General features: G+C 49.6%; 4 protein-coding genes across 5 annotated transcripts; all 4 read left to right on the top strand.

Annotated features, from left to right (window-relative positions):
* The first annotated feature begins 7,864 nt into the window (after positions 1 to 7,864).
* LOC4342014 (uncharacterized) lies at positions 7,865 to 10,871 on the top strand. Its single transcript, XM_015788338.3, has 3 exons — positions 7,865 to 8,452; positions 8,536 to 9,210; positions 9,318 to 10,871. Exons 2-3 carry the CDS (start codon positions 8,727 to 8,729, stop codon positions 9,734 to 9,736), a joined length of 903 nt encoding a protein of 300 aa, XP_015643824.1. The 5' UTR covers positions 7,865 to 8,452; positions 8,536 to 8,726; the 3' UTR covers positions 9,737 to 10,871.
* On the top strand, positions 9,857 to 16,490 carry LOC136357083 (putative disease resistance protein RGA3). The gene has a single exon (XM_066311828.1). It carries the CDS (start codon positions 9,857 to 9,859, stop codon positions 10,979 to 10,981), a length of 1,125 nt encoding a protein of 374 aa, XP_066167925.1. The 3' UTR covers positions 10,982 to 16,490.
* Positions 11,055 to 16,490, top strand: LOC107281441 (uncharacterized). 2 transcript variants are annotated; one of them, XM_015788337.2, is made up of 2 exons: positions 11,055 to 12,810; positions 13,164 to 16,490. In XM_015788337.2, the coding sequence occupies exons 1-2, from the start codon at positions 11,598 to 11,600 to the stop codon at positions 13,205 to 13,207; spliced, it is 1,257 nt and encodes a 418-aa protein (XP_015643823.1). In that variant the 5' UTR covers positions 11,055 to 11,597; the 3' UTR covers positions 13,208 to 16,490. The 2 variants fall into 2 exon arrangements, with proteins under 2 accessions (XP_015643823.1, XP_015643822.1); XM_015788336.2 differs by having other exon boundaries at positions 11,055 to 12,843.
* LOC107278294 (putative disease resistance protein At3g14460) lies at positions 11,055 to 20,444 on the top strand. The gene is given in 5 exon segments (XM_026026364.2): positions 11,055 to 16,933; positions 16,936 to 18,767; positions 18,894 to 19,047; positions 19,472 to 19,626; positions 19,836 to 20,444. Coding segments are annotated over 2 exon segments (2,148 nt in total). The 5' UTR covers positions 11,055 to 16,611; the 3' UTR covers positions 18,762 to 18,767; positions 18,894 to 19,047; positions 19,472 to 19,626; positions 19,836 to 20,444.
* The last annotated feature ends 423 nt before the right edge of the window (positions 20,445 to 20,867 follow it).

Below are 20,867 nucleotides of genomic sequence, written 5' to 3'. Positions count from 1 at the left end.
TTAACCTGTTAATCGATACCAGTCCCAGGAAACAGTGCTGGTATCACAGGGAGACAGAGTATCACAGCAACAGAGGTCTCTTTATTATAGAGTAGATGTACAGTCATGTTGGGCTGCGGACAGATCCCGAGCTCACAACTGCATTACAAAAGGAAAGCGGAAGCCAGGACTTGGACCAATCAACACAGGCGCGACTTGGGAACTAGGCCGAAACCCTAAAACTCATCGTAGCCGGCTTGCTCCTGGAAGAACTCCTCATCAGCAGGATCCGCTTCATCTTCTTCAGCAACTGAGGGGGGGGGGGGGAATATTTATATAGAGCAAGGGTGAGTACGGGAGTACTCAGCAAGCCAGGGGAAATAAGTGTTTAATGCAGGCTTCAAGGAAAGGCTGTTGTTTTTGCAATTGATTTTATTTGAATTATTTTCTAAAAGCAACTAAGTGAGTGCTTCTCAAACGACACGGATGAGACAGTGCGTCTTGTCCGGTCGGAGTATGTGCAATGTATCAGTCTTTAGATTTTGAAACAAGGTTGGCACCCGGCCAATAGCTTTTTAAACGGCCACCCTGGGCCAACCACTTTTTAAACGGCCACCCGGGCCAACAACTTTTCGAACGGCCACCCGGGCCTAGCTGATCCCATCAGCTACAGATTTTTCAAACATCGAACCCATTTTCACAACGGCAATTTCACAAGCAGTAGTCAAACAAAACTACGCTAGGAATCACCTCACATCCGCCCGTGACCGTGGGCACGGCTGTTCGAACAGTTTAATGACCTCTGCAGAGGGGGTACGCTTTACCCACACGACATTACTAACCCGGGTCACCCAGCCCGTGGGGATCAGCCACGTCGGGAGACCTCCAAGCTTTCATGACAAGGCATTTCGAAAGCCGATACAGGTTTACCATATGCCGACGAGAGGGGTCCCAGACCAACAACAGGTTAGGTCCCAGACCATACTGTGCCAGGAAGCCCAGGGGTCCTCCCCGACACCACCCCGGCGAATCCACATGTCTCTCGGCATCAAGGCTCCCCTGATAAGCTAGTTACTCAGCCAGGGGTGTCCCATTCCACCCATGTGGTCGTACTTGTCTTATGTTTGGATGAAATTCCAAGGAATCGGTCCTTAAGTGCGAGAGCGGGAAACCGTACACCCGGTATGTTCCCCGGTCCGCGGTTTTGGAAATTCATTTAGTTCGCAAGCACCGACCCAGGTGTCGGGTTTTCCAAGTCTTTTGTAAAACTCCAGTTTTACCCAAGTTGTTACTCAGATTTTAAGTTTGAAGGCGACCGTCGATACTGGCACAGGGTGCACGAATATCGAGGCACAACTGGATGGTTACAAGGGGACATGGTATAGCAATTAACAATGGAAGGATCAAATGCAACAAGTTAGGTAGGTCTGCCAATCTGCCTTGCAGACGGAACAACAGATTAAGTGCAATCCTATCAATGCATAATATTTTGCAAGCAATATAATTAGATTTCAAATATAGGCTCAAGATGTTCAAAGGTGGCTTGCCTTGCTCGAGATCTGGGGCTTGATCCTCGAAATCCTCGCACTGCGGGTCTTCGGGCTCCGAAACTACACGCGAAATGGGGCAACTCAACAAACAGCGAAAATAAAGCCCTATTAACGACCTCTAAGCGTGCCATTAGATAGATCTCGAGATTTGATGAATTTTGGAAGTTGAACGGAGTCAAACGGATTTACGGTTGGGAAGATATTGAATTTCTAAGATTATTGGATTTTTGGTCTAACGGAAAAAAGGATTAAATTAAATCCCTTTTTTTTTGGAAAAGAGAAAGAAAAGGAAGGAGGGAGGAAATTTAGACTTTCCTCGGGCGGCTAGGGTGCGGCCCAAGGGATCTGGGGCGGCTCGGCCGAGCTTAATGGGCCGGCCGGCCCAAAACGGCCCAAGCGCGCGCGCGCGCGGGGGAGGGGAGAGAGAGTCCGGTGGACCGGGCTCACCACGCGCGGTCCCGGGTGGGACCCGCTTGTCAACGGCTCGGCTCGCCGTGCGGAGGGAGCACGCGGCGCACGCGCGCGGGCGGGGAGGAACGCGGTGCACGCGCGCGGTTTGCGGTGGACGCGGATGCGACGGGCCCACGCGCAGCCTCACGGCTCGCGGTGGAACGCGCGCACGGGGAGGGACCGACCGGGGTCGGCTCGACCCGGTCTAGGCTGAGCTGGCGCCGACGTGGCGCCTACGTGGCTGCCATGCAGGCCGGCGGAAGGTAGACGACGACCCGGCCGCGAATGGACGGCGGGCGGCGGCGGCGAGCGGCGAAGCGAACCATGGTGATACGGGCAGAAGCGAGCACACCGGGCGGTTGTTCGCGACAGGGGGAGGCGAGCCAATGGCTCGGATTCACCGGAGGTTTGCTCGACGGCGGCGGATTGCGGCGGCGGCAACCGGCGGCGGGAGAAGAGGGAAACGGCGACGAGGCTACGAGGGGTCGATTCCCGTCGGTGAGAGCATCTACGCGGCTTCGGGAACTCGACGCTATCGTCGGATTGGGCGGAACTACGCCGAGCGAGGCCGGCGACGAGCGGGTGCTACGGAGCTCGGGCGGCGACGGCGGCGAGCACACGGCGAGCGAAGGCGACGGTTGGGGCGGCGCCGGCTAGCTACGGGGGGTCTACTCGAGCTACTACCGAAAGCTAGGGGGAGGAGACGGAGCGAGGAGGGAGAACGGAGAGAGACATCACCGAGAAGAGGAGGGGCGCTGTGACGAGAGGCCGACGGCGCGGGAGTAATCTCTCCGGCCTCGGGCCGGGGAAGGGGAAGGAGAGGGCGCGGCCGAAGTCCCCTTCCGCGTCCTCGAATGCACCGGCTCTCCCGGCGCTCGGCGAAGGACGGCGGAGGCGAGACAGAGCACGGGGCGGCGGCAACAGCGCGGAGACGAATGGAAGAGGAGGGGTAAGGGGAGGCCGGGGGTTTAAAGGGGACGGCAATGTCGGTTCGAGGACTGACTTGCGCGGTCAAGGCGCGAGCTGACGCTCCGGCTAGCGGCCAAATTGGCGACAGGGAGGATGACGCCGGCGGGAGGAAAAGGGAAAAAGGAGGGGGAGAAAGGGGGCTTGCCCCTTTGCCGGATCGGGAAAAGGAGGAGGGAGCGGGGGTGACGCGCCAGGGGGAAAGGAGGGCTCGGCCTCCGTCCCTTGGCGGCTTGCGCGCGGAGTGGCGGGGGCCGGGCGATGACGACGGCGATGACGGCGGCGGTTTGGAGCGGAGCGGCGACACTGGCGACAGGCGCGGGCAGGCGCTGACGACGGCGGCGACCGAGCGGTCGGCCACTCGGCACGCGCGCGCGGGAAAACAGCGGGAGGCGCGGTGGTTTGAACGGCGCGGCTCGGGCGACAGGCGCGGGCTGGCGGGACCGGGCGGCAGCGCGGGTGCGCGCGAGCAACGGCACGCGGGGAGCGGCAGCGAGGGACGGGGAGACGGAGAGCGAGGGGGCGCTCGGCGCGGCGGCACACGCGCTCACGCGCGCGCGGCGCGCGGGCGGGGCGGAGCGGGGCGGAGGGAGAGAGGCGCTCGGGGCGGCTCTCGCACGCGCGGGCAGCGCGCGGGTGAGGCTGAGCGGGGGTGAAGGAGCGCGCCGGGGGAGGGAGAGAGAGAGAGAGAAAGAGAGCCCGGGAGAGAGAGAGAGAGAGATGGGCCGAGCGGAATTCGGCCCATCGAACCCCGGGGGAGGCAAACTAAACTTTGCGGAGGGAAATCGATTTGGAAGGATTTGGATTCGGATTTGAACTCGACGATAGATCGGGGATTGAGATCTTGAGATGGCACGGGCACTAGACAACAAGCAAGGAAACAAATTTCGCAATTAGGGTTTTTAAGAGATAATTTTCCCGCTAGGCGCCACGACGGAACGGGCGCTACACATCCGCCCATGACCGTGGGCACGGCTGTTCGAACAGTTTGTTAACCTCTGCAGAGGGGGTACACTTTACCCACACGACATTACTAACCCGGATCACCCAGCCCGTGGGGATCAGCCACGTCGGGAGACCTCCAAGCTTTCATGACAAGGCATTTCCAAAGCCGACACAGGTTTACCATATGCCGACGAGAGGGGTCCCAGACCAACAACAGGTTAGGTCCCAGACCATACTGTGCCAGGAAGCCCAGGGGTCCTCCCCGACACCACCCCGGCGAATCCACATGTCTCTCGGCATCAAGGCTCCCCTGATAAGCTAGTTACTCAGCCAGGGGTGTCCCATTCCACCCATGTGGTCGTACTTGTCTTATGTTTGGATGAAATTCCAAGGAATCGGTCCTTAAGTGCGAGAGCGGGAAACCGTACACCCGGTACATTCCCCGGTCCGCGGTTTTGGAAATTCATTTAGTTCGCAAGCACCGACCCAGGTGTCGGGTTTTCCAAGTCTTTTGTAAAACTCCAGTTTTACCCAAGTTGTTACTCAGATTTTAAGTTTGAAGGCGACCGTCGATACTGGCACAGGGTGCACGAATATCGAGGCACAACTGGATGGTTACAAGGGGACATGGTATAGCAATTAACAATGGAAGGATCAAATGCAACAAGTTAGGTAGGTCTGCCAATCTGCCTTGCAGACGGAACAACAGATTAAGTGCAATCCTATCAATGCATAATATTTTGCAAGCAATATAATTAGATTTCAAATATAGGCTCAAGATGTTCAAAGGTGGCTTGCCTTGCTCGAGATCTGGGGCTTGATCCTCGAAATCCTCGCACTGCGGGTCTTCGGGCTCCGAAACTACACGCAAAACGGGACAACTCAACAAACGGCGAAAATAAAGCCCTATTAATGACCTCTAAGCGTGCCATTAGATAGATCTCGAGATTTGAGAAATTTTGGAATTTGAACGGAGTCAAACGGATTTACGGTTGGAAAGATATTGAATTTCTAAGATTATTGGATTTTTGGTCTAAAGGAAAAGGATTTAATTAAATCCTTTTTTTTTGAAAAGAAAAGAAAAGAAAAGGGGAGAGGGAGGGAATATAGACTTCCCTCGGGCGGCTAGGGCGCGGCCCGAGAGAAAGGGCGGCTCGGCCGAGCTTAACGGGCCGGCCGGCCCAAGAAGGTGGCCCAGAGCGGCCCAAGACGCGCGCGCGCGGGAGGGAGGAGAGAGAGAGCCGGTGGACCGGGCTCACCATGCGCGGCCCCGGGTGGGACCCGCTTGTCAGCGGCTCGGCTCACCGTGCGGAGGGAGTACGCGGCTCATGCGCGCGAGCGGGGGAGGGACGCGGTGCACGCGCGCGGTTCGCGGTGGACGCGGATGCAGCGGGCCCACGCGCAGCCTCACGGCTCGCGGTGGAACGCGCGCACGGGGAGGGACTGACCGGGGTCGGCTCGACCCGGTCTAGGCTGAGCTGGCGCCGACGTGGCGCCTACGTGGCTGCCACGCGGGCCGGCGGGAGGTAGACGACGACCCGGCCGCGAATGGACGGCGGGCGGCGGCGGCGAGCGGCGGAGCGAACCACGGCGATACGGGCAAAAGCTAGCACACCGGGCGGTTGTTCGTGATGAGGGGAGACGAGCCAACGGCTCGGATTCGCCAGAGGGAGTTCGACGGCGGCGAATCGCGGCGGCGACAACCGGCGGGGAGGGAAGAGGGAAACGCCGACGAGGTCACGAGGGACCGATTCCCGGCGGTGAGAGCATCTACGCGGTTTCGGGAACTCGATGCTAGCGTCGGATTGGACGGAGCTACGCCGAGCGAGGCTGGCGACGTGTGGGTGCTACGGAGCTCGAGCGGCGACGGCGGCGAGCACACGGCGAGCGACGGCAACGGTCGGGGCGGCGCCGGCTAACTACGGGGAGTCTACTCGAGCTACTACCGAAAGCTAGGGGGAGGAGATGGAGCGAGGAGGAAGAACGGAGGGAGGCATCACCGAGGTGAGGAGGGGCGCTGTGACGAGAGGCCGACGGCGCGGGAGGGATCTCTCCGGCCTCGGGCCGGGGAAGAGGAGGAAGACGAGCGCCCGGAGTCCCCTTCCGCGTCCTAGTGCGCACCGGCTCCTCCGGCACACACGCGACGGCTGCGGTCGGCGAGAGGGACGGCAATGGCGCGGGCGAGAAACAGGGAAGAATGGGAGAAAAGGGAAGGGAGGGCGCTTGGGTTTATAGGGGGCGGCAATGTCAGTTTGGAAACCGACTTTGGCGGTCAAGGCGCGAGCTGTCGCTCCGGCTAGCGGCCAAAACGGCGACAGGAGGGAGGGAGGATGACGCCGGCGGGAGGAAAAGGGGAAAAAGGAGGGAGAGAAAGGGGGGCTCGCCCCTTTCTTCTTTGGGAAAAGGGGAAGGGGAGCGGGGGCGTCGAGGCAGAGGGAGGAGGGCTCGGCCTCCGTCCCTTGGCGGCTTGCGCGCGGAGTGGCGGGGCCGAGGCGATGACGACGGCGATGACGGCGGGGCGGTTTGGAGCGGCGCGACGACACGGGCGATAGGCGCGGGCTGGCGCGGTAGAGGGTGACGGCGGCGGCGACCAGATGGTCGGCCACTCGGCACGCGCGCGCGGCTTGCAATGGGAGGGCGCAGCGGATGGAGAGGCGCGGCTCGAGCACGCGCGCTGGCTGCGGGGCCGAGCGGCTGCAGGCGCGGCAGGGCAGCGGGGCCGGGCGGCGACCACGCGGTGCGGGCGAGGACCACGCGGGCGCGCGCGCGAACAACAGCGCGCGGGGGCCGGCTTTGCGAGCGGGGAGCTCGCCAGGGAGAGGAGAAGGAAAGCGAGGGGAGGAGGCGCTCGGCGCGGTGACTCACGCGCACGCGCGCGGACAGAGCGGAGGAGGAGGAGCGCTCGGCGCGGCTCCCACGCACGCGCGCGCGGCGCGCGGGCGGAGCGGAGCGGAGCTGAGGGAGAGGGGAGAGGGAGCGCGCCGGGAAGGGGAGGGGGCGAGAGAGAGCGAGAGAGAGGGAGAGAGAGCGGGAGCGCGCCGGGGGAGAGGGGGAGATGGGCCGGGGGAGAGGGGGAGATGGGCCGGGAGGAAATCGGCCCATCGACCCCCCGGGGGAGGCAAAATAGACTTTTGCGGAGGAATTTGATTTGGAAGGATTTGGATTCGGATTTGAACTCGACGATAGATCGGGGTTTGAGATCTTGAGATGGCACGGACACTAGACAACAAGCAAATAAACAAATTTCGCAATTAGATTTTTTAAGAGATAATTTTCCCGCTAGGCGCCACGACGGAACGGGCGCTACACAAAGGCGCACGGGAGGGAGGGAGGGACGAAAAGAGATGGGGCGCCGGGAAGGAGGGCGCTGTGTGGGAGGGAGGGAGGAAGGGATTGACGAAAATAGGTGTGAAAGCCATATGCATTTTTTAGTTAGGTATAGATTTAAAAAACACATGGTTTAGCTGTTCAGGAAATGTGCACGCAGCGAAAAAACAAGGGAGTAGAAATTGGAAAATGCAAGATGTGCAGGCAACACTGCTATCAAATTGGACTGATGATAGAAACAAGTGACTGGTAAGCTGATGTGGATCAGGGAGAATCATTACTCACTAGTGATCAGTACTGCTATGTTGCTTTCAATAAAAGCAAAGATTCTCCTTTTAAAAGAGAAAGTGGTAATTAGCGGGAACTATTCAAAGCTCTCGAGGGGACATCCCCGTTGTTTGCATGTCACTTAAATGATTATGAAAAACCATAAAAGAAGATAATAATATGTAATAGATCACTCTACAAACGTGTAATATTAAATTTAACTTCTACATGTTACAACGAAAATAATAAATTTTATTGTGAATAGCTATAGTTTAACTTTTATGTTTGTAGAGTGATATATCACATATTAATACGTCTTCTTTAATTTTTGTTTTCATAACTATTTGGATTACCCAGACAATGAGGAGATGTTCCGCGAGAGTTTAAAATGCACTATCGTAGGTAGCCAATCAATTTAACATTTCACTCAAGGAGAGGCCACCATTTCCGAAATGTACCATCTTTAAATCAAGCAATGGGCACTGTTTGGTTATATTTCCTGTTTGCTCTGTGTTTTCTTCCACCTTCCATTTCTGAATCCTCTTGAGAACTTGCATAGTGCATCATCTACTTTAGAACAATTTTGTTGGTTCGGCACTGGGAAAAAGAGTCTCCATGCTGCTCTAGCGTTTCGTCTGCAGGCAAAATTTTTACTGTGCAAACCAGGTTTGTCTATCTTTTCCTCAGAGAAGCAGCTGAAGAGGAACACAAAACTTCTTGGTTGCGCAGCAGGTAGTGCAGCACAAGCAGCAGCCTGGCACTGTGATTCCCAAGGAATTCATGCCTGTGACTGTGTGACATGCCCATCGGCACATGGAGATTTCACGATCAGGGTAGCGAAGGAAGCATCGAACAGATGCTTGATTGCTGGCCTGCTGCCGCATCGGATGTCCAGACATGAACCATCTCAAACGAAGCGAAGCAGATGCTGCCGCAGTCCCAGGCTGTCTTTGATCGTAGGAGTCAAGGTGCAACCAAAGTTTTTTTTTTTTTTTTTAGAATAAGAGGGCAAGAGTACTGCCCCTTTTCATTGACTGCCTCTTTTTTTTAGAATAAAGGTGCAACCAAAGTTGCCACAAGGATAAAGCAGGAGGGAATCAAAACAAAGGCCTTTATTGCTTTGCCACTGCTACTACTACCTCTCTGTGAATCTGTGCAGTTTCATTGTACGCTGATCTCTCTGGTCGACCACCGGCTTAGCTGAGAGATCCTACTCGTGCCCGGTGTCGAGGAGAGCGCGCGATGGAGTCGGTGGCCGTGAACGCGGCGCGATGGGTGGTCGGCAAGGCGCTGAGCCCGCTGTCGGGAGGGTTCGTCGAGGCGTGGGCTGCCACCACGGAGCTCGGCCCTAATGTCGACGCCATCAAGATGGAGCTGCTCTATGCGCAGGGGATGCTGCACAACGCTCGCAGCAGAGAGACCAGCAACCCCGCGCTGCAGCAGCTGCTCCTGAAGCTCCGCGGCCTGGCCTACGACGCCGAGGACGTGCTGGACGAGCTCGACTACTTCCGCATCCAGGACGAGCTTGATGGCACCTACGAGGCCGCCGAAGAGCACGCCAAGGGCTGCCTCTATGGCCTCGTGCTCAACACACGCCGCACAGTCAGAAACATCAAGAAGAAGGCGTGCTCATGCGGAGATAATGGGGAAGCGAGTCGCCATACCAACGATGGGGAAGCACTTGCAGGCAGCAGCTGCATTCACAAGCTCTTTTCCAATGCTCGAGGTACTTACTATCCATCTCATTGATAATATAAACACCTTCCACGCCTCTCTTTTGTAACTGAACATGACGGTTGTGACACCTTTATCACCATTGCAACATTCCTACAGAAAGAAGCCAGTTCCTCTGCTGCGCCTATCCTTGCAAAGCATCGCACATAGAGCACACCATGAAAACACCAAAGCTGAAGTTTGACAGGGTGGATCTGTCCACAAGAATGAAGCACATCGTCGAGCAGCTAAAACCAGTCTGCGCCAAGGTCTCCACCATCCTTAATCTGGAGTTGTTGGAATCAAACCGCAACATTGGCCTCATGAGTCTCAATGCTGCGCTTTCCCGGATGCCAGGGCAAGCACCTTTTCTTCCAAGCAGCGTTGCTATGAGCCGGCCTGTAACCACTTCAGAGTTTATAGACCCTAAATTTCATGGGAGGATGAGTGAGATAAATAAAATTATTGGCATTACTCGGGGTGATTATTGTGGCAAAGACCTGACCATCATTCCAATTGTTGGTTCAGGTGGGATATGAAAGACAACTCTCACTCAGCATATATACAAGGAGGTACAGAACCATTTTGATGTTAAGGTTTGGGTCTGTGTCTCTCTCAATTTCAATGTGTATAGATTGAAAGAGGAGATTGCCAAGTTAATGCCTGAACTCAAAGATGAGAAATCTGGTGGCCCAGACGATTTAATTGAGCAAAGGTTGAAATCAAAGAGGTTTTTACTTGTCTTGGATGATATGTGGAATTGTGGTAATGAGGATGAGTGGAGAAGGCTCTTAGCACCCCTAAGAAAAGCACAATCAACGGGAAATATAATTCTAGTCACCACTCGTTTTCTAGCAGTCGCAGAAATGGTTAAAACAATTGATCATTCAATACAGTTGGAAGGGCTAGAATCTGAAGTGTTTTGGGAACTATTCCAAGCATGTGTATTTGGTGATGAGAAATCAATAGGCAATCACGTGGACTTACTTGTCACTGGGAAGAAGATAGCGGAAAAATTGAAGGGCTCCCCTTTGGCAGCAAAAACTGTAGGACGGTTATTGAGAAATCACCTTGACTTGGAGCATTGGACAAGTGTCCTCGAAAGTAGAGAATGGGAACTGCAAACCGGTGAGAATGATATTATGCCAGCGCTAAAGCTTAGCTATGACTATCTCCCTTTTCATCTACAGCATTGTTTTACATATTGTGCTCTGTTCCCTGAAGATTACAGATTTGAAAGTGACGAGATGATTCACTTGTGGATAGGACTAGACATATTACAATCGCGGAATCAAAACAAAAAAGTCGAAGAGATAGGACTGAGCTATTTGAATGATTTGGTTAATTATGGATTTTTTAGAAAAGACATGAACAAAAATGGGTCTCCGTACTATACAATGCATGACCTACTACATGAGTTAGCACTAAAGGTTTCATCATATGAATATCTTGCTATAAGTAGTTCTAGTGTGAGAAGTGTGCAAATTCCACCATCTGTACGACATTTGTCTATTGTGATAGACGACACGGATGTAAATCATAGAGTGACTTTTGAAAATGTTAAGAAGGATTTTAGCACTCTACATAAGAGACTAGATGTTGAAAAACTACAGTCTTTGATGCTATTTGGACAATATCATGGGAGCTTTGTCATTCCTTTTGGTAATTTGTTGAGTAAAGCAAAAGCACTCCGTGTCATCTTGATGTTTAATGCATCTTATGATATGGAGAATATGTTGCGTAACTTCTCGAAACTTGTCCATCTACGCTATCTGTTGATGTAATATGCACTTGTATTGGGGACCTTCTTGCATATGTAGCTAAGTGAAATAGTGTGTGTGTGTGGCTGTGAACAACACACCAGAAAAAATCCCCAAAACTGAACTTTATGGTATCAGAGCCCTAACCCTAGCTTGCTGCCGCCGCCGCCGCCGTCCATCGCCGCCACCGTCGCCGCTGCCGTCGTCGCACGTCGCCCCTGCTCTCATCCGGCCTGACCAGCCTCTACACACAGCCACGTTGAGGGGCTGGTGAGCGCGCGCTGCGCGCGGCCGCGCGGGCGCAGCGCGTGTGTTGTAACCTGCTGCTCACGCAGGAAATGTGAGGAGCTCAGCTAAGGGAAAAGGAGGATGGTGGCTTGGCTGCAGACTTGGTGACATAGGAGGATTGTTTGCTGCAGGAACTAGGAAGGAGGTGGTACGTCTCTTGTTTTTGCTTGTTTTTTGGCTACTGCCTGGATGGAGGAGCATTTGACTTGTGGTCTGTGAGGGGAAGAAGCCTGGTCCTTTTTTCTTTTATCCAAGATTAGAGGAGAGTTTTTCCTACCATTGTTGATAAGGGGAAGCAGGGGAAGTGGGGTACCAGTGATCTATTGAGAGTGGTTTTTGGAGTGCAGAGAAGATGGTGAACACCGAGGGTACTCAAGAACAAAGAAAGGCTGAGGAGGATGCTGCACTGCAGGCTGGGAAGAAGGAAAGTGTGGCAGGAGAATCTTCTTTTTTCACTAAAGGTGAGATGAAAAGTCTGTTGCAGGACCTCATAGCTACAGGTATGATGGGTCTTAGGAGTGGGATAGGACCATCTGAGATAAAATTGGAAGTAATGCCAAATGAAGTGAGGTTGGAGGGGACCAAAAACTACTTGAGCTGGTCTAGAAGGGCAAGGTTGATGCTGAGAGCAAAAGGTGTAGAACATTATTTAGAGGAAACTTGTGTTGAACCTATTGATAAATCTAGTGTGGAATGGAAGATGTGGAATGCCACTAATTCTACAGTGGTAGCATGGCTGATGACTTCGGTGTCCCCATCTATTGCTAGGATGATAGAAGCTATTCAGAATGCAACAATTATATGGAAGACATTGAGCAACATGTATTCAGAAGAGGGAAATGTTATGATGATGGTTGAGGCTCAAGACAAGGTAGAGAATCTGAAGCAAGAAGGGAGAACAGTTCAAGAGTATGCCAGCGAGTTGCAACATTTATGGGCAGATCTTGATCATTATGATCCCCTACAATTAAAGCATGATGATGATATTGTGATTGGAAATAAATGGCTGCAAAGGAGAAGAGTCATTCATTTTTTAAAGGGGTTGAACAAGGAGTTTGAGGATAGAAGAGCAGCTATGTTTCACCAAGCTACATTACCTAATATGGAGGAAGCTATTTCAGCCATGGTTCAGGAGGAGATGAGGCAGAAAGTGATGAAAGGAAGTAATCCTGTGAGGTCTGCATACATCACAATTAATGACAGGGAGTGTTATAATTGTGGGTTAAAGGGGCATGTGAGCTACAATTGTCCTTCTCCTAGGAACAATAATGGTCGGGGTGTAGCTCGTGGAGGAGCACGTGGTGGCTTTGGTGGCTTCAATGGGAGCCGTGGTGGCTATGGTGGCTATGTAGGAGACCGAGGTGGCCGAGGAGGTGAACGTGGAGGCCGTGGTGGAAGTCGAGGTAGAGGCCTAGGTGGTCCTAGGGCCAATGTTGTCATGGGGGAGAGCTCATCTATCACTCTAACAGGTGAACAAGCTGCACAATGGGAAGAATGGCAAAAGAATAAGGGCCCCGTGGACTCCAATCAACAAAATTCTGCTAAAGCAACAACCAGCCACTTCGGTAACTTTGCCAACTACGCCCACACGGGCGAAGGTACTCAGGCACATGCACTTGCATCCACATATAGACATCATGTAGACTGGATAATAGATTCAGGTGCATCAAAACATGTCACAGGCTTGCCTAATAATTTCTCCTCATACTCCCCTATTGCTCCCTCTGAAACTATCCAAATTGCTGATGGTTCATCTCAACTCATTCATGGTATAGGGTCAGTAGAGTGCACTCCATCTATTAGCTTGTCATCTGTTTTGCATGTCCCTTCCTTTCCAGTCAACCTCCTCTCTGTTAGTTCTATCATTGATCAATTCAAGTGCATCGTTATATTTGATGAGAATTCATGTCTCTTCCAGGAGAAGGGGACTGGGAGGAGGATTGGGACTGGAGTCAGGCGTAATGGGCTGTGGTACATCAATCAAGAGGAGATGGGATTGGCTGTAGTAGTGGGAGATACTGAGAAGGAGATTATTTTGCTTCATTGTCAATTAGGACATCCATCTTTCGAGAGTTTGAGTAAGCTGTATCCTGACCTCTTTACCAAAGTGGACAAGAGTAGACTTGTTTGTGATGCTTGTGAGTTTGGCAAACATACACGGTCTACATATGCTGGAATTGGTCTTCGTAGTTGTGAACCTTTTATATTAATACATTCTGATGTTTGGGGACCATGCCCAGTTACTTCTGTGAGTGGATTCGAATGGTTTGTTACCTTTATTGATTGTTATACTCGTATGACTTGGATTTACATGCTTAGACATAAGAATGAGGTCATTCGTTGCTTTCAAGACTTCCACAAATTGGTTACCAATCAGTTTGATGCAAGGGTTCGGATTATTCGAACTGACAATGGGACGGAGTATATTAATAGTGAGTTTGTGTCATATGTCTCAGATCATGGAATTATTCATCAAACCACTTGTCCTGGAGCCCCCCCTCAAAATGGTGTAGCTGAGAGGAAGAATCGGCATTTGCTAGAGGTGGCTCGGTCATTAATGTTTCAAATGAACGTACCTAAGTATCTGTGGAGTGAGGCAGTGATGACAGCCGCATACCTTATCAACCGCATGCCATCCAGGATACTTGGTATGAAATCACCAGCTGAACTTTTACTTGGGAAGCGAGAATTTAAAGTTCCCCCAAAGGTATTTGGTTGTGTTTGTTTTGTGAGAGATCATCGACCTTTTGTTGGCAAGTTGGATCCTCATGCAGTAAAATGTGTCTTTGTTGGCTATGCATCTAACCAGAAAGGTTATAAGTGTTGGGACCCTATTGGGAAGAGGTTATTTGTTAGTATGGATGTAACATTTCGAGAGTTTGAACCTTATTACAGGAGTCGAGGAGACCTTGATTAATTTCTAGAGGAGTTCTCAACTGTCATCGAGATCGACAGTCGAGAGGGGGAGATAGTTGAGGTTGATGCACATAAGCAAGGTGATGAGGATGTGGTTATTGGGTCAATTCCGAGTTTTGTTGGTGATACTATTGAGAAGGTTGTGGACATTGGTGAGAAGGTAGTAGACATTAGTTGTGACAAGGATGAGGGGGTAGTTGTCGGGACAATCCCATGTCCTCTGGAGCGTGTGGAAGTACAACAAACTAAAATGAGAGTATATCAAAGAAGGAACAAGAACCAAGTTGATAAGGTGACAGGGAAGGAGCAAGTGCACCAGAGGAGCCAAATTCAGAATCAGGGGGAGAGAAGTGGTGAGCCTATGCAAGAGCAAGACAAGGAGTCACAACAGCTGCAGCAGTTTGAGTACCCAGTCCCAGATTCCTCCTCTAGCCTCTCTCCAACAAGTTCCTCCCTCCTTGAGACAAGTGGTAACATTTCTCCTACCTTTAAACAAGTAGAGTTACCTCTTGCACAACGTAGAGAAACTAGATCTAATGCTGGAAGACCTCCTATACGCCTTGGTTTTGAACACCTTAGTTCTAGACATGACATTGCAAACTATATCTCATACTCTCATATTTCACCTGCATATAAAGCATTCATTGCATCATTGCAAATAGTGCCTATTCCAAAGGACTGGAGATGTGCAAAACAAGATCCAAGATGGAAGGATGCAATGAAGGAGGAGTTGCGTGCCCTTGAAAAGAATAAGACATGGGAACTTGTGAAACTACCAATGGGGAAAAGAGCAGTGGGATGTAAATGGGTATTTACAGTGAAGCAAACCCCTGAAGGGAAAGTGGATAGATATAAAGCAAGATTAGTTGCAAAAGGTTATAGTCAAACATATGGAATTGACTATGATGAAACATTTGCACCTGTGGCTAAGATGAGTACGGTGAGGATTTTGATATCATGTGCAGTTAACTTTGGATGGCCTCTTCATCAGTTAGATGTCAAGAATGCTTTTCTACATGGTGATTTACAAGAGGAGGTATATATGGAGATTCCCCCTGGATTTGGAAATAGCCAGACTGTTGGGAAGGTATGTAGGCTCAAGAAGTCCTTGTACGGTTTGAAACAATCCCCACGTGCATGGTTTGACAGGTTTAGGCGTGCATTGTGCAATATGGGATATTCACAATGTAATGGAGATCACACAGTTTTCTATAGACATAGGGGGGCACACATCACTATCTTGGCTGTTTATGTTGATGATATAGTGATCACTAGAGATGATGTAGAAGAGATCAAATGCTTAAAGCAGCGATTAGGAGAGGCCTTTGAGGTGAAGGATCTTGGACCTCTTCGATACTTTCTTGGGATTGAGGTTGCTCGATCATCAAAGGGGATAGTTCTCTCTCAAAGAAAGTATGTCCTTGATTTGTTAACAGAAACCGGAATGCTTGGATGTCGTACAAGTGCTACTCCCATTGATAGGAATCACCAATTGAGTGCACAGTCAGGTGATCCAGTTGATAGGGAAACTTATCAGAGGTTGGTTGGACGTTTGATATATCTATGCCACACGAGACCAGATATCTCTTATGCGGTGAGTGTGGTTAGTAGGTATATGCATGATCCTAGAACAACTCATCTAGAGGTGGTTCATAGGATCTTGAGGTACTTGAAAGGAACTCCTGGTAAGGGGTTGTGGTTTAGAAAGAACCAACACTTGGATGTGGAAGGATATTGTGATGCTGATTGGGCAAGCAGTGTGGATGATAGAAGATCTACATCAGGATATTGTGTATTTGTGGGTGGCAATGTTGTCTGTTGGCGAAGCAAGAAGCAGGCGGTAGTGGCTCGATCTACCACGGAAGCTGAGTATAGAGCCATGGCATTGAGTTTAAGTGAGATGTTGTGGGTGAAGAATCTATTGTTGGAGCTACGGTTGTTCAGAAATAATACTGTGGTGCTTCATTGTGACAACAAATCTGCTATCAACATTGCAAACAATCCAGTTCAACATGACCGCACCAAACATATCGAAATTGATAGGTTCTTCATCAAAGAGAAGATCGATAATGGGGCTCTTAGACTACAATACATTAAATCTTCTGAGCAGCTAGCTGATTGTTTAACCAAGGGATTAGGTCCTAGTGAGAGTGAGTCAATGTGTAACAAGATGGGCATGATTGATATCTTTTGCCCATCTTGAGGGGGAGTGCTGATGTAATATGCACTTGTATTGGGGACCTTCTTGCATATGTAGCTAAGTGAAATAGTGTGTGTGTGTGGCTGTGAACAACACACCAGAAAAAATCCCCAAAACTGAACTTTACTATCTAAGGATTGTGAAAGGGTATTTTCAAGAATTAAGTCTATCCAACATCATTTCAAGATTTTATCACTTGAGGATCCTTGATGTACGGCAATGCAGTGGTCACTTTAATTTACCGAGTGATATGAGTAACCTTATAAAGCTGCGGCATTTTCTTGACCCAAATGATTCTTTTCACTCTGCCATTGCTAATGTGGGAAAGCTGAAATGCTTACAAGAATTAAAGAGATTTGAAGTCAAAGGACAAGCTGAGGCATTTGCATTAAGACAGATAGGGCAGTTGGAAGAGCTAAAAGGATCACTGTGCATTTATAATCTTGAAAATGCACAGACAGGGGAGGAAGCAAACCTTTTAAACAAAAGGCACTTACACAAGTTAGTATTAGTTTGGTCTGATGATTCTTCACAAGCAGAACATGTTCTTGAAAATCTTAAACCACATAGCAATCTTGCCCATCATGGTTGGGTGTTAACTTGTCTACCAAAAACTTGCAAGCTCTTCGTTTGGATAGCATACAGTGGAACAAATTTCCCCCTCTAGGTGAGTTGTGGTTGGTTAATGCGTCCGGTGAAGAATCCTTGGGTTGTACAACAAGTCAGAGCTTTCAAAAATTAAAAAGGTTAGAGCTGCTTGGCATACCACAGCTAGCAAAATGGGTTGGAAATGATGCTTCCCATGTGTTCTCCCTGCTAGAGGTGTTCATTATAAGAGATTGCCCAGAACTTATGGAGTTGCCATTTTCACATTCAACTTGCCCTCGATCAGGACAGGAGATGAACTTGACCCAATTCCCTACACTAAGGGAGCTTGAGGTTGTAAATTGTCCAAAGCTGTCATCATTTCCTCACATTCCTTGGACAAGCTCTCCATGTCGTGTTCTTATTGATGAAGTGGGATCAGATTTTCAGCGGTTGGATTACTCAAAAAATAACCAATCTGAATTTTGCTTGAAAGTTGTGGGAAAGGATGGCCATCTAGATATGTCATTCTGGAATGTATTGGCATTTAGTAATCTAACTGAACTGAAAGTGTTGTATTTGAAGAAATGTCCTCCTTTGCCACTGAAACATCTCCTAGTGCTATCATGTTTGAGGAGTCCCACGATACATGATTCAAGTAATGTCTTGTTGAATGTTGAAGCTGAGAACACTGTCGGCTACCAATTTCAGATTGAGGGTCTCAGTATCGATGACTGTAGCTGTAGCGGGAAGGAACTGACGCTGTTGCTGTCTCTTTTCCCCAAGCTGTCAATGTTTTCATTACAAGGTTGTGGGAAGATAAGAGTGCTTGGTGTGGCGAAGGAGCAGACAATGGCAATGTCAGCATTGTCGTCGTCACCTTCTGGTCATAAGTTGGAGGATGCACATATAGGACAGGAGCAGGAGCAGGAGCAACTAAGAGGAGAGGATGAGAAAGCAGCAGCTGATGCAGGACTGCTGCTCTTGCCTCACCAACTTCAGGATTTGTACATAGAGAATATCTCAAAGCTGATCCTGCAGTTTGATTCTCTCGTAGATGGCATGGCAGGAGGCTTAAGAAGCATAGGAGGAGGATTACAAGGCCTGCACTTCCTAAGAACACTCACTATTCGGGGTTGCCCCAATTTCCTCTCCTCCTACTACTCGTCCTCCTCCTCGTCTTGCTTCCCATTTCCATCCTCCCTGCAATATCTGCATCTTGATGGTGTGGGAGGCATGGAGACTCTGGCGCCTCTCTCAAACCTCAGCTCTCTCACCAGATTAACCATACGGAAATGTATGGATTTAAGAGGTGAGGACTTGTCTTCTCTCCTCGCCCATGGCCAACTCACAAACCTGAACATCTTCGAGACCCCCAAATTCTTCGTCGGGTGTGGCTCTGACTCCTTGCGGCTGCAGTGCCTCCAAACAGATGACATCACAAAGGTCCTTGCCGCGCCCATCTGCAGCCTCCTTGCTTCCTCACTCACCAGCCTAACCATTAGTTGGAACGACGAGGTGGAGCGCTTCACAAAGGAGCAAAGCGCGGCACTTCTGCTCCTCTCCTCCCTCCAGGACCTTGAATTTTGGTACTGCTCGGAGCTGCAGTCCCTCCCCACTGGGTTACACAGACTCACCAGCCTCAAGAGATTAAAGATCTGGTCCTGTCCAGCCATCCGTTCGCTGCCCAAGGGCGGCCTTCCGAGTTCACTGGAAGTACTAGATGTCCGTTCTAGCAACAACGAGGAGCTCAAAAGGCAGTGCCGCGACCTGAGAGGAACCATTCCGATCATCAAAGACAGACGATACTACTAATCCAAGGTAATGGTAACAAAACACACCCTTGTTTGACATGACACATCCCCAGTTCACATTCTGTTTGGCACACCACTGCTATTGTTTAATTCATCTATCTGACCAACCTGCTTGTTCTGATCTACTGTGCAGGCCTCCTTTTGGATTAGGACATGCCTTACCTTCACAGTTGTTTCCATGCACAATATAAGTTAATAAATGACTTGTGCCTCTTCCACCGTGTGTATTATTACACAAAAACTGCTTGGTGAAAGCATACAAGTTCATCTCTGCAGCTGATTGTTTGGTCAGTCAACTTTTCCTATTTATCATATCTTTCAGCGGTTCCGGGTTTTAATGGAACTATTAACTTTGAGAAAACTGTTGTGTTTCACTGAAATTTTCCTTGTGTCAGTTCTTATCGTTGAATTTGGCACTCTTAGACTCGATATGTAAAGTACCTTTCTGATTAACTGAAATTTATACCCTGTTTTGGCCTAGTTCAGTTAACCGAAATTTATACGTTGCGTTGGCCTAGTTCAGTTAAAATATGTTATCAGCGTGCTATACTAATTTTTCTTCTTCTTCAGTTCATCAAGGTAGTGCAATGTATTCATATAGTCAGTTAATACTTGTCGGTAGAAACAGACATTCTTCTTGAACTATATGAAGTACAATCTTCATTATTTCCCTCAGCTTCTGACAGCAAACAGCTTCCACTTGTTTATCAGCAGGAGGTACTTAACAATGTCAACAATTTCAAAAGTATGGTGGCTTCACCTGGAGAGTTCTCTCCTGCTCAATTGCCTGCAGTTGGTGTGGCCTGCAATTCCATGACAAATGAGTCAAGGAGGCTGATGTTTACAAAGGACATTTTCCACAACTTGTAAGCTTGCAGTTTGTAACATATGTACTTCTGTTATTTCACTAGCAAATAATGCATATGTGGCCGTCAGTAGTTGTGCATAACTTGCTTGAATTGACTTGTCACTTGTGGCTACCTCAATATGCTGTAAAAGAGCTCACTTCAATCATATATATGTTCATTTTTGCAGATCTCTAGCTGATACTGTATTTTTTTCCCTCTGTTTCTAGAGAAAGGAAGGAGTGGATGAACTGAACATGCAGCTCTGGTAGAAGTTCACAACCTTTCTTCCTTGTAACCACAGCTGCAAGTCTCAGGTCTGCAACAGCAGGTCGCATGCCCCTGTTTGTTCTAGTGCTTGCAGTTATTTAATCAGCTCCATTACAATCACATGCTCTTACTCCATGGAAACTATTAAAGTAATAGCATGCTTAGTTGGAGAGGATCAAAGAGGACTGGAAGAGTATCAAGCAAGGGCAAATCTACAGGTCATCAGTGACCTGTACGCATACAGATTGCCTAATCCTTTGATCCTTATCTGGGGTTATCTCCGGTGCATCTCGAGCTGGAACACGCCACTTGCTATAACAAATACGCAGATATGTATATAGCGCGCGAAGGTGCTCTGAACCCAAGTTTACCCAATGAACAGCGTCAACGGAGCAGCCGTCAGAATCAGGATAACTCGAAGGAGGAGGTTGATTTGGTTGATTTGGTTGATTTGGTCCCTCGACTTTTAATCAATGCTTACTTTAGTCCCTCAGTTTTCAGAAGAGTCTGTTTGTGTGTAATTGGATCAAATTTATCCTTCTGTTTGTGTGGCGTGATGAGGGAATTTATATGGCTCGTCTCTAAATCTATTTTTTTTACTCGTTTCTAAACCTAAATTTTTTGACCATCCCATTCTCATTGGCATGGTAAGGATTTGACCATCCCATTATCATTTTAGTAAATTTTAAAGTAGATCTAGCCGTGTAAATGCGCATGCCACCCTATTGGTTAGTATTGTCAAGCCATGAGTAGTACCGCAACATTAGCTTGCCAAGTGACCATTATGCCTTCATGCTATAGAAAAAAAAATGAAGCGGGCCAAGGTGCACTGAACTGAATGAACAGGATTGCACTGTCACAGAGCTGCCATTTAAAAAAAAAGATGATGAGCTATAAAAAAGTAAATGAAGCAACAAAATTAATTTATGGGTAAAAACATTATATTGTTCGGGGTTTATAACCCAATGATGAAAATTAGTAGGCTACGATAA

This window comes from Oryza sativa, chromosome 6 (genome assembly GCF_034140825.1).
Source record: "Oryza sativa Japonica Group chromosome 6, ASM3414082v1".
NCBI classification, from domain to species: domain Eukaryota; kingdom Viridiplantae; phylum Streptophyta; class Magnoliopsida; order Poales; family Poaceae; genus Oryza; species Oryza sativa.
This window is presented reverse-complemented; position numbering and strand designations above follow the sequence as displayed.

Bases quoted from the DNA above. Each gene is read 5' to 3' on its own strand.
- LOC136357083 (XM_066311828.1), top strand. From the start codon at position 9,857: ATGCCTGAACTCAAAGATGAGAAATCTGGTGGCCCAGACGATTTAATT.
- LOC4342014 (XM_015788338.3), top strand. From the start codon at position 8,727: ATGGAGTCGGTGGCCGTGAACGCGGCGCGATGGGTGGTCGGCAAGGCG. The intron at 9,211-9,317 runs GTACTTACTATC...ACATTCCTACAG, and splicing joins GCTCTTTTCCAATGCTCGAG to AAAGAAGCCAGTTCCTCTGC.
- LOC107281441 (XM_015788336.2), top strand. From the start codon at position 11,598: ATGGTGAACACCGAGGGTACTCAAGAACAAAGAAAGGCTGAGGAGGAT. The intron at 12,844-13,163 runs GTACTCAGGCAC...TGTCTCTTCCAG, and splicing joins CTACGCCCACACGGGCGAAG to GAGAAGGGGACTGGGAGGAG.